This window comes from Bufo bufo, chromosome 6, assembly GCF_905171765.1.
Source record: "Bufo bufo chromosome 6, aBufBuf1.1, whole genome shotgun sequence".
Lineage (NCBI taxonomy): Eukaryota > Metazoa > Chordata > Amphibia > Anura > Bufonidae > Bufo > Bufo bufo.
The window spans coordinates 189656907-189669186 of NC_053394.1; the positions used below are offsets into that span (position 1 = coordinate 189656907).

Genomic DNA, 12280 nt, shown 5'->3' on the forward strand with positions numbered 1-12280 from the left:
GACACCCCAAAACACATTGCCCAACTTCTCCTGAGTACAGCGATACCACATGTGTGACACTTTTTTGCAGCCTAGATGCGCAAAGGGGCCCAAATTCCTTTTAGGAGGGCATTTTTAGACATTTGGATCCCAGACTTCTTCTCACGCTTTAGGGCCCCTAAAATGCCAGGGCAGTAAAAATACCCCACATGTGACCCCATTTTGGAAAGAAGACACCCCAAGGTATTCCGTGAGGGGCATGGAGAGTTCATAGAAGTTTTTTTTTTTGGCACAAGTTAGCGGAAATTGATTATTATTATTTTTTTCCTCACAAAGTCTCCCTTTCCGCTAACTTGTGACAAAAAATAACATTTTACATGAACTCGCCATGCCCCTCACAAAATACCTTGAGGTGTCTTCTTTCCAAAATGGGGTCACATGTGGGGTATTTATACTGCCCTGGCATTTTAGGGGCCCTAAAGCGTGAGAAGAAGTCTGGAATATAAATGTCTAAAAATTTTTACGCATTTGGATTCCGTGAGGGGTATGGTGAGTTCATGTGAGATTTTATTTTTTGTCACAAGTTAGTGGAATATGAGACTTTGTAAGAAAAAACAAAAAATAAATAAATAAATAAATATCAATTTCCGCTAACTTGTGCCAAAAAAATGTCTGAATGGAGCCTTACAGGGGGGTGATCAATGACAGGGGGGTGATCACCCCATATAGACTCCCTGATCACCCCCCTGTCATTGGTCACCCCCCTGTAAGGCTCCATTCAGAGGTCCGTATGTGTTTTGTGGATCCACTGATCCATGGATCGGATCCGCAAAACACATACGGACGTCTGAATGGAGCCTTATAAAAGTTGCCAACGTTCTGTGACTCAATAACTGCAGAGGTCCAAATTTCCTCTGGCATTAACATCATCACAAACTGCATCAGTAGCTTCATGGTATCGGCTTCCATGACGAGCAGCTGCTTGCAAGCCTTACATCAATCGCCAAGCAGAGTGCCAAACATGGATAGAGTGGCGTCAAGGACACCAGCGGTGGACTCTGGAGCAGTGGAAAAGCGTTCTGTGAAATGACAAATCATGCTTCTCTGACACTTCCGCCACAGTTTTATGGGTTTTGTTTTTACAGCGTTGCCTTTACGGTAAAACTGACACATGCCATTCATTGAGTTAGTACAATTACAGTTTGTATACGTTTTCTTGTGTTTTAATACTTAAACAATAAAAACTTTGGAAAAAAACAATTTCTCTTTTCATCGTCATATTCTGACGCTCATAACTTACTTTTAGGTGTACGGAGCTGTGCGAGAGCAAATTTCCTTTAAAGGGAACCTGTCACCTGCAAAACGCATATTAAACCGACCACAGTACCTTACAGTATCCCCCAAGTGTGTTGCTAATTATGTTTTTCTTTAATCTTTGTGTTTTTTAATACTTCATTGGTAAAAACGCTGTTGTAATGTCGGTTGGCGCCGTCTCTGAGTCAGGCTTGAAGTCAAGAGGGCAGCGGCCTCCTTGCTTAAAGTAAAGCTAAGCCCGCCCCTTACCCCTCCTTCTATAATTAGATGGACATGCTGCCGTGATCGCGCTCTGCTAGCGCATGTGCGGTACGCTGCTTGTTACAGCACGATCCTCACTCACCCCCCTGCATTTTGCCGACTGCGGATGCGCCGGACAGTTTAATCGCGCGCGTGCCCGGCCATCACGCTGTAACAGGCAGGTACCGCGGATGCGCTAGAAGAGTGCGATCCCGGCAGCATGTCCATCTAATTGTAGAGAGGAGGGGTAAGGGGCAGATTCTCAATTTTAATATATTTTTTTCCAGTTACAAAGCAAGGGTTAACAGACAAACAAAACTCAATATTTATGGCCCTGATTCTGTAGTTTACAGAAACACCCCATATGTGGTCGTAAACTGCTGTACGGGCACACGGCAGGGCGCAGAAGGAAAGGAATGCCATACGGTTTTTGCAAGGCAGATTTTGCTGGACTGTTTTTTTTTTACACCAATGTCCCATTTGAAGCCCCCATGATGCACCCCTAGAGTAGAAACTCCATAAACATGACCCCATCTAAGAAACTACACCCCTTAAGGTATTCAAAACTGATTTTACAAACGTTGTTAACCCTTTAGGTGTTCCACAAGAGTTATTGGCAAATAGAGATGAAATTTCCTAATTTAAATTTTTGGGCAAATTTTCCATTTGAATCAAATTTTTCCAGTTACAAAGCAAGGGTTAACAGCCAAACAAAACTCATTATTTCTGGCCCTGATTCTGTAGTTTACAGAAACACCCCATATGTGGTCGTAAACTGCTGTACGGGCACACGGCAGGGCACAGAAGGAAAGGAATGCCATACGGTTTTTGGAAGGGAGATTTTGCTGGTACTAGTTTAGGGTACATATGATTTTTGGTTGCTCTATATTACACTTTTTGTGAGGCAAGGTAACAAGAAATAGCCGTTTTTTGTCACCGTTTTTTTTTATATTTACAACATTCATCTGACAGATTAGATCATGTGGTATTGTTATAGAGCAGGTTATCATGGACGCGGCGATACCCAATATGTATACTATTTTTTTTATACATATGTAAGTTTTACACAATGATTTCATTTTTGAAACAAAAAAAAATCATGTTTTAGTGTATCCATAGTCTGAGAGCCATAGTTTTTTCAGTTTTGGGGCGATTATCTTAGATAGGGTTCTCATTTTTTGCAGGATGAGATGACGGTTCAATTGGCACTATTTCGGGGTGCATATGACTTTGATCGCTTGCTATTACACTTTTTGTTAAGTAATATGATAAAAAATGGCTTTTTTTTTACACCATTATTATTTTTTTTACGGTGTTCATCTGAGGGGTTAGGTCATGTGATATTTTTATAGAGCCGGTCGATATGGACGCGGCAATATCTAATATGTATACTTTATTTAATTTACTTAAGTTTTACACAATAACAGCTTTTTTAAGACAAACAAACAAAAAAAGATGTTTTAGTGTCTCCATATTCTGAGCCATAGTTTTTTTTTTTTGGGCGATTGTCTTAGGAGGGGTCTCATTTTTTGCGGGATGAGGTGACGGTTAGATTGGTACTATTTTGGTGGGCATACGCCTTTTTGATGGCTTACTGTTGTACTTTTTGTGATGTAAGGCGACAAAAAAATGGTTTATTTAGGACAGTTTTTATTTTTTTACGCTGTTCATCTGAGGGGTTAGGTCATGTGATATTTTTATAGAGCCGGTCGATACGGACGTGGCGATACCTAATATGTAAACTTTTTTTTACCAAATTTTGGAGAAAATTACGTTTTTGTTTATTTTTACTTGAAACTTTATTTTTTGGGGGTCTAATACCTTTTACAATACATTTCAATACTTCTGTATTGGAATGCATTGGCTGTATGAGTAATACTGTGTGTTTTACTCATACAGCTTCCGGCCTGTGAAATCTAGGAGGCTGGATCTCACAGGCTCGTCACCGAAAGACAGCGCAGATGCCTCAGGAAGGCATCGCGCTGCCTTCCATGCCATCGGGTCCCTCCTACAGCCGCATGGGGACCCGATGGCACCGCTGCCCGCCGCATAAGGTAAAACCGCAAACCGCAGGTCTGAAATTGACCTGCGGTTTGCGGCGATCACAGACATGGGGGGGGGGGGGGGGGGGGGTGAGTCACGGGACCCCCCCTCGCATTTAGCCAAGGTGCCTGCTCAATGATTTGAGCAGGCACCTTGTTCCGATCACCGCCCGCCGGTGATCGGAAATACATAGGAGGTACCCATACGCCCTGTGTCCTTAAGGATCGGGAAATCAGGGTGTACCGGTACGCCCTATGTCCTAAACAGGTTAAACATAGTTGCCAGTGCAAAAAATGCAGGATTTTTGCTTTTAGATTAAATATAAATAGTGACATGGAAAATTAAAAGTAACCAATTATTTTTTTTTATATTAACCCTTTCATGTCCAGGTCACAATTTACAAATCTGACATGTGTCCCTTTATGTGGTAATAACTTTGGAACGCTTTTACTTATTGAAGCCATTCAGAGACCGTTTTCTCGTGACACATTGTACTTCATGACAGTCATAAATTTGAGTCAATATATGTCACCTTTATTTATGAAAAAATCCCACATTTACCAAAAATTTAGAAACATTGGCAATTTTCTAAATTTCTATTTCTCTGCTTTTAAAACAGAAAGTGATACCTCATAAAATATTTATTACTAAACATTTCCGATATGTCTACTTCATGTTGGCATAATTTTGTAATTTTCATTTTATTTTTTTAGGACGTTAAAAGGCTTAGAAGTTTAGAAGCAATTATTACATTTTAAGAAAATTTCCAAAACCCACTATTTAAAAAGGACCAGTTCAGGTCTGAAGTCACTTTGTGGCTTACATAGTGGAATCCCCCCCCCCCATAAATGACCCCATTGTAGAAACTAAACCCCCCAAAGTTACTCAAAACGGATTTTTACAAACTTTGTTAACCCCTTAGGTGTTCCACAAGAATTAAAGGAAAATGGAGATGACATTTCTAAATTTCACTTTTTGGGCAGATTTTCCATTTTAATCCATTTTTTTCTTTTACACGTTGAGGGTTAACAGCCAAACAAAACTCAATATTTATTATCCTGATTCTGCAGTTTACAGAAACACCCCACATGTTGTCGTAAACTGATATAAGGGCACACGGCAGGGCGTAGAAGAAAAGGAGTGCTGAATGGTTTTTGGAAGGCAGATTTTGCTGGACTGGTTTTTAAATGCCATGTCCCATTTGAAGCCCCACTGATGCACCCTTACAGTAGAAACTCCCAAAAAGTGACCCCATTTTGGAAACTAGGGGATAAGGTGCCAGTTTTATTGGTACTATTGTGGGGTACATATGATTTTTAATTGCTCTATATTATGTTTTTTGTGAGGCAAGGTAACCAAAAAATGTCTGTTTTGGCACCGTTTTTATTTTTCACAAGATTCATCTGACAGGGTAGATCATGTGCTATTTTTGTAGAGCAGTTTGTTACGGACACAATTATATCGAATATGTCTACTTTCTTTGTTTCAGTTTTACATAATAAAGCATTTTAGAAAAAAAAATTATGTTTGTGTGTCTCCATTTTCTGAACGCCATATATATATATATTTTTATGCCGATAGTCACATGCAGGGCTCGTTTTTTTGCAGAAAGAGTTTAGGTTTTTATTGGTACAATTTTTGGGTACATAGGATTTTTTGATCATTATTACACTTTATGGGGCAAGGTGATCAAAAAATTGGTTGTTTTAGAACAGTTTTTATTTATTTATTTTTACAGCGTTCACCTGAGGGGTTAGGTCATGTGACATTTTTATAGAGAAGATCGTTACGGATGTGGAAATACCCAATATGTATACTTTTTCTTATTTAAGTTTTACACAATAATTTTTTTGAAACAAAAAAATGATGTTTTAGTGTCTCCATAGTCTGAGAGCCATAGCTTTTTTATTTTGTGACCGATTGTTGGGTCTAATTTTTTGCGGGAAGAGGTGACTGTTTAATTTGTACTATTTTGGGGGGGGGGGGGGGGCATTCATATGTACAGCACTATGGAATGAATGGCACTTTAATAAATAATAATAAATAATAATACGCCTTTTTGATCGCTTGGTGTTGCACTTTTTGTGATGTAAGGTTACAAAAATAGCTTTTTTGGCACTTATTTTTTTTTTACGGTGTTCACCTGAGGGGTTAGGTCATGTTATATTTTTATAGAGCAGGTTGTTATGGAGGCGTCGATACCTAATATGTCTACTTTTTAAATTTACTTCACTTTAACACAATAATAGCATATTTAAAATAAAAAAAAATAGTTTTAGTGTGCCCACGTTCTGAGAACTATATATTTTTTTAAAGTTTTTGAGCGATTTTCTTATGTAGGGTCTAATTTTTTGCAGGATGAGGTGACGGTTTTATTGGTTCCATTTTGTTTGACATACGCCTTTTTGATCGCTTGTTGCACTTTTTGTGATGTAAGGTGACAAAAAAGGCTTTTTTTTATGGTCTTTATCGGACGTGGTGGATCATGTGATATCTTTATAGAGCCGGTCGTTATGGACGCGGTGATACCTAATATGTCTATTTTTATTTTGTATTTTTTTTTATAGGAAAAGGCAATTTTATTTTTAATTTACATATTTATTTATTTTTTTTTACTTTTATTATTTTCACATTTTTTTTTTTATCAAGTCTCACTTGGATCTTGAAGATCCAGTGGGGCAGATGGCTGTAGTACACTTTGCAATGCTCTTGCATTGCAAAGTATAGTACTATCAGGTTTCCTGATAGATGGCAACACAGGACGCCTTTGAAAGGCCGGGGCCGCCGCCATCAAATACAGCAGGTAGACCGCATCGGGGGAAGGGGGCACAAATGGGGGCAGGGCCGGAAAGGAGGGGGTACCGCCAGCATGGAGGGGGCACAGATGGGACAGATGCCGGGACAGAAGTGCGCAAGAGCGCATGGCAGCCGAATAGGTTAGAGACAAGGTGCAGGGGAGTTGGAGGGGAATCAATGGTCAGATTCATGTAGGGGGCGCAGATGGGGCCTACAGATCAGGGGGCACAGAGCATACACTCCCTGATTTCAGGCTCCGATCTTCAGAATGCAGATCAAAGCCTAAAACAGGCACTTTTACATTGCCACAATCCGATTGGTTAGTCTGCACAGACTAACCAATCAGGTCGATCTCCGGCAAGGGACCACTCTGATTGGTCCCTTGCCTGCATTACTGCACTGTATGCTGTTCGTGACAGCAGCAGTGCAGGGACAGAAGCTTTAATCCAAGCGTTTTGCAGCGCTTGGATTAAAGAGCTGCCATGACGTCTATACACGTGCTAGCTGCACGGGGCATGTGCAAATAGCATGTATATAGCCGTATGGCAGTCGAGAAGGGGTTAAACATAAAATGAATGAACAGTTTTGTTCATTGTCTCTGTCCATTTTATTACGTGCTCCTCTCCGCCACACTCACCATCCTGTTACCCATCCATTTCACTCTCTCCACATCAGCCCCTCTCCCCTTCCCATGTTCATCTCTCACATGCTTTATTCAGCTTTCTGATTCATCTCAACCCATCATGTCCCAGGGTAGAGCACAATGAGCACTTTTACAAATCACACAACCATTTGCTCTCTCTTCATACTTATCCTCTGAAATTAGCGGCAAATCTCTCATAACCACAGACCACCTTCTTCACATTTCAACCCTTCTGGTATTTTCTGGACTACGCTCACCTCCTCCTGCATTCACTCCACTAACTCTCTCCTTGATCCATTACAATATGTTTTTCACACCTGTGAGGCAATGACAGGCCTAGAATGGTGCAGGAAACTTATTAGAGGAGATGTATTTTATGATTTGCTATGTTTTCACCTAAGGCTACTTTCACACTTGCGTTAGGTGCGGATCCGTCTGGTATCTGCACAGACTGATCCGTACCTATAATGCAAACGCTTGTATCCGTTCAAAACTGATCCGTCTGCATAACAGCTTTTTCAGATCTGAGTTTTCACATCGTGAAAACTCAGATCCGACAGTATATTCTAACACAGAGGCGCTCCCATAGTGATGGGGACACTTCAAGTTAGAATATACTAAGAACTGTGTACATAACTGCCCCCTGCTGCCCGGCAGCACCTGATCTCTTACAGGGGGCTGTGATCCGCACAATTAACCCCTCAGGTGCGGCACCTGAGGGGTTAATTGTGCGTATCATAGCCCCCTGTAAGAGATCAGGTGCTGCCAGGCAGCAGGGGCCAGACCCCCCCCCCTCCCTCCCCAGTATTAAATTCATTGGTGGCCAGTGCGGCCCCCCTCCCTCCCTAGTATTAAATTTATTGGTGGTCAGTGCGGCCCCCCCTCCCTCCCTCCCCTGTATTAAATTCATTGGTGGCCAGTGCGGCCCCCCCTCCCTCCCCTGTATTAAATTCATTGGTGGCCAGTGCGGCCTCCCCTCTACCCCCCCTAATTAAAATCACCCTCCCCCATCATTGGTGGCAGCGGAGAGTTCTGATCGGAGTCCCAGTTTAATCGCTGGGGCTCCGATCAGTTACCATGGCAACCAGGAAGCTACTGCAGGCACACTGGCCACCAATGAATTTAATACTGGGGAGGGAGGGAGGGGGGGCCGCACTGGCCACTAATTAATTTAATACTGGGGAGGGAGGGGGGGCCGCACTGGCCACCGAAGAATTTAATACTGGGGAGGGAGGGGGGTCTGGCCCCCTGCTGCCTGGCAGCACCTGATCTCTTACAGGGGGCTATGATACGCACAATTAACCCCTCGGTGCGGCACCTGAGGGGTTAATTGTGCAGATCACAGCCCCCTGTAAGAGATCGGGTGCTGTCAGGCAGCAGGGGGCAGTTATGTACACAGTTCTTAGTATATTCTAACTTGATGCGTCCCCATCACTATGGGAGCGCCTCTGTGTTAGAATATACTGTCGGATCTGAGTTTTCACGATCTAACTCAAATCCGATGGTATATTCTAACATAGAGGCGTTCCCATGGTGATGGTGCAGGAAACGCTTCAAGTTAAAATATACCATCGGATTGGAGAAAACTCTGATCCGATGGTATATTAATAGGGACGCCTGACTTTACATTGAAAGTCAATGGGGGACGGATCCGTTTGCAATTGCACCATATTGTGTCAATGTCAAACGGATCCGTCCCCATTGACTTGCATTGTAAGTCAGGACGGATCAGTTTGGCTCCGCACGGCCAGGCGGACACCAAAACGCTGCAAGCTGCGTTTTAGTGTCCGCCTCCAGAGCGGAATGGAGGCGGAACGGAGCCAAACGGATGCATTCTGAACGGATCCTTATGCATTCAGAATGCATTGGGAATGAACGGATCAGTTCGGGGCCGCTTGTGAGAGCCCTCAAACGGATCTTACAAGCGGAACCCCAAACGCAAGTGTGAAAGTAGCCTAAGACGTATCACCAAAGTGCCCGGCATTGGTAGAGTAAAAGCCAGTAGCTAGTGTGTCCGCTAGGATAGATGGCGGACGCTGTTGTTACTTAGCATATCTGGTTTCAGCTAATCCGGGCCTGGCTTTTATTGGGGTGCTGGGTGGGTGCTTATTCTCCACGATCCACTCCAGGTTTTACAGGTGGCCCATATCCACGATTCTCATTTAAAAGTCAGCAGCAAAAAGCATAGTGTGTCTGTATGAGTGAGAGGCTTACAGATCTCAGAGCACAAGACGTGTGTGTGTGAAGTAACACTGCCCTGAGTACCCGAGTCTGTATTACTTTGTTCTGGACCGACTACTTGACCCGGCTGCACTACCCTGTAAATTGGTTGGAAATATCAATAAACTGGATTGAAATGACTTTCTTGTGTCCCTGCCTCTCCAACACTGGTTGTAGGAGCTTACCTCATTACACACCCTACAGAAACTGCCCTTACCAAAGTGACCAATGACCTCCTGACCGCTAAATGCAATGGTGACTAATCTTTAGTAATTCTCCTTGATCTCTCTGCAGAATTAGACATTGTATACCACCATCTACTCCTCCCCATGCTCCAATCCATAGGCCTTAAAGACACCATTCTCTTTTGGTTTTCTTCTTATCTCTGACTGTTCTTTCATTGCATCATTCATTGGCTCTGCCTACCCTCCTCTCCCTCTTGCTGTTGGGGTTCCTCAGGGTTCAGTCCTTGGTCCTTTCCTCTTTTCTCTCTTCACATCCCCTATTGGACAGACTATCAGCAGATAGGCAGAATACCTGCTGTCTCGGTATTATGTTTGACACCGATTTGTCCTTTATCCCCTATATTCAATCTGTTGCCAGCTCATCTCTAGAATCCAACCATTTTACTGTGGAAACAATAATAACTCATTGCTGCCCTGAACCATTCCAGTCTTGATTACTGTAACATTACTAAATGGCCTCCCCCTAACTAGACTCTCCCCTAATCCAATATATCCCGAACGCTACAGCCAGGCTCATCTATCTGTCTAATTTCTGCTCCGATGCTTCCGCCCTGTGCCAGTCATTGCACTGGTTGCCCATAGAGTACAGAATTCAATTTAAACTTCTCACCCACAAAAGCGCTCCACAGTGCTGCACCCCTACATATCCTCCCACATTTCTGTTTACTATCCTACCTGCGCTTTCCATTCAGCTAATGATTTACAACTACCTTCCACTGCGATCCGAACCTCAGAAAGCAATTAGGTTAATTCACAACATCTACAGCAGAGATCATAAACCTTCGGCAGACCAGTTGGTGTGAAACCACAACTCCCATCATGCAAATGTACTCTGCTGTTCTTATAACTCCCATAGAGGTGAAAAGAGGATTCAGGGAGTTGAAGTTTCAGAACCGTTGGCGTGCTGAACGTTGCTGATCCATAAACTACAGTTTTGGGTGCTCCCTAAAAACACATCTTTTTAGGTTAGCCTATAGTATTCCTTGATCTAACTTTTCCATTCACCCTCCCCCACCACTCCGTTAGTATCATTCTTCTGAACATAAGCCATCAGAATCCACCACTCCCCATGCACTCAGAAGCACTACAGATATCGTCTGGTGACTGACTTATGCAGGCTTATATCTACTCCCCTATTGTGTTTAAGATGGCTGTACCATTGTACAAAACAAGCACTTTTTACCTTTTGTGTCACTCCCATCTCCTCATTCCTCTTGTTTTAATTATCGACCTCTTTGCTCCTATGTTATTTATAACTGTTTATACTTGAACCCCTTGATTGTAAAGTACTGCAGAGTACTATATAAAAGATAATTATTATTAGACACCACACCCTGAGACACTTACTTTATTCTGGAGAACAGCTGTAAGCTGCTGTTGAGGGGATGTAACCCCAGATCCACAGAGACACTGTAGTAGGGAAGTGAGTGTGGTTCCAGACAGCTGACCAACCACTTGGGCGCATGGAGCAGCAAGGAAAGGCAGTATCTGGAAGAGATTGGTTGTAAGCCCATTTCCTTGAAACATGCAACTAGAAGTGCAAATTTGGAAATGTTTAAAAAAAGAATAGACACCTGATCTTGAACATCCTTTTTGATGAGAAAGGGCAAACTGTGGGCTGCAGTGGAAATCAAAGATGTGCACTCTTGCAAAGGAAGGAAAGGGAATATCCGAGCCACCAGGCGTTTTCCCTTTCGGATACACATGATCTGAACAATCTGTTCTTCGGCTGCTCTGTGGGCAAAATTAAAAGTCAATGAACAAAAAGCAAAACTTGCATAATTTACCTACCTTATGTTTTCACAATTGCATTTAGCTGCATTTTCTTTGTGATTTGTATGTGGATAGAAATATATAAAATGCACCAAAGCGTTATTTTAATGGCATTTTATTTTGCCATAGCGTGTGTTTACAGGGCAAAACAGCATGCTCAAGATTTTTTTTCACTTAGGCATCTCTATAGAAGTTTTTTTTTTTAAAATGCCAAAAATGCCTGCTTATACTATAACAAAAAAAAGTTGACATCTCTATTTGGAATTTTGGGATTCTTGGCAGACTACAAGTAATAGAGAAAACTGACAAATAAAAGGGTAGTTTAAAAAAAATCTGTTGTAAAGAAGCTGACATTTCTGCTTTAAGGAACCACACATATAAGCGGGACACTGTTCCACTTTTTCCATCCACTAGATTTGAAAATTACAACAATACTGATGCACAAGCGCTACCTCTCTATTCCCAGCCCTTACACCATGTGCATAAAAATACTTTAAAAACTATAACAGTACTCACATTTGCACGCTGACACAGACCACAATACCACCAAGATCGCTGGCTCAAATAAATGCTAATACTCCATACTGAGAAACTGTGTATGACATTAGTAGTACCAGAATAAAACACTAGTCGTAAGTGATTACCAGCATTACATAGTGGCTCAGTGGTTAGAACTGTTGCCTTGCGGTGCCCTGGGTTCAAATCCAACCAAGTACAACATCTGCATGGAGTTTGTATGTTTTCCCTATGTTTGTGTGGGATTACTCCCACACTGCAAATACATACTGATAGGTACCATAGATTGCTAATGTCTGTAAAGCGCTGCGGAATATGACAGCACTATATAAGGGAGTATAATAAAAAAATTTACTTTAGCAGCGTAATTCTCTAGTTCCTTGCTTCGGTCCCACAAGCGGTATTAGCCAATGTAAACTTTGTGTGGTGAAACTGCCAAATCGTTCCCCTGCTTAGTCTTCAGCTACACTCACCAAGTGGGAAGCCCCAGCTGGTGACTAGATCGCTAAGG

The 12280-nt window shown here is 42.3% G+C and overlaps 1 protein-coding gene across 3 annotated transcripts in view; it reads right to left on the reverse strand.

Annotated features, from left to right (window-relative positions):
- PATL1 (PAT1 homolog 1, processing body mRNA decay factor) overlaps positions 1-12280 on the reverse strand; it is a 381191-nt gene that overhangs the window by 38136 nt on the left and 330775 nt on the right. For all 3 annotated transcript variants that reach the window (XM_040435048.1, XM_040435047.1, XM_040435046.1), the window contains 2 exons: positions 11055-11214; positions 10828-10968 (listed from right to left, as the gene is read on the reverse strand). In XM_040435048.1, coding sequence (XP_040290982.1) covers positions 10828-10968; positions 11055-11214 — 301 coding nt within the window. The remainder of the gene's footprint in view (positions 1-10827; positions 10969-11054; positions 11215-12280) is intronic.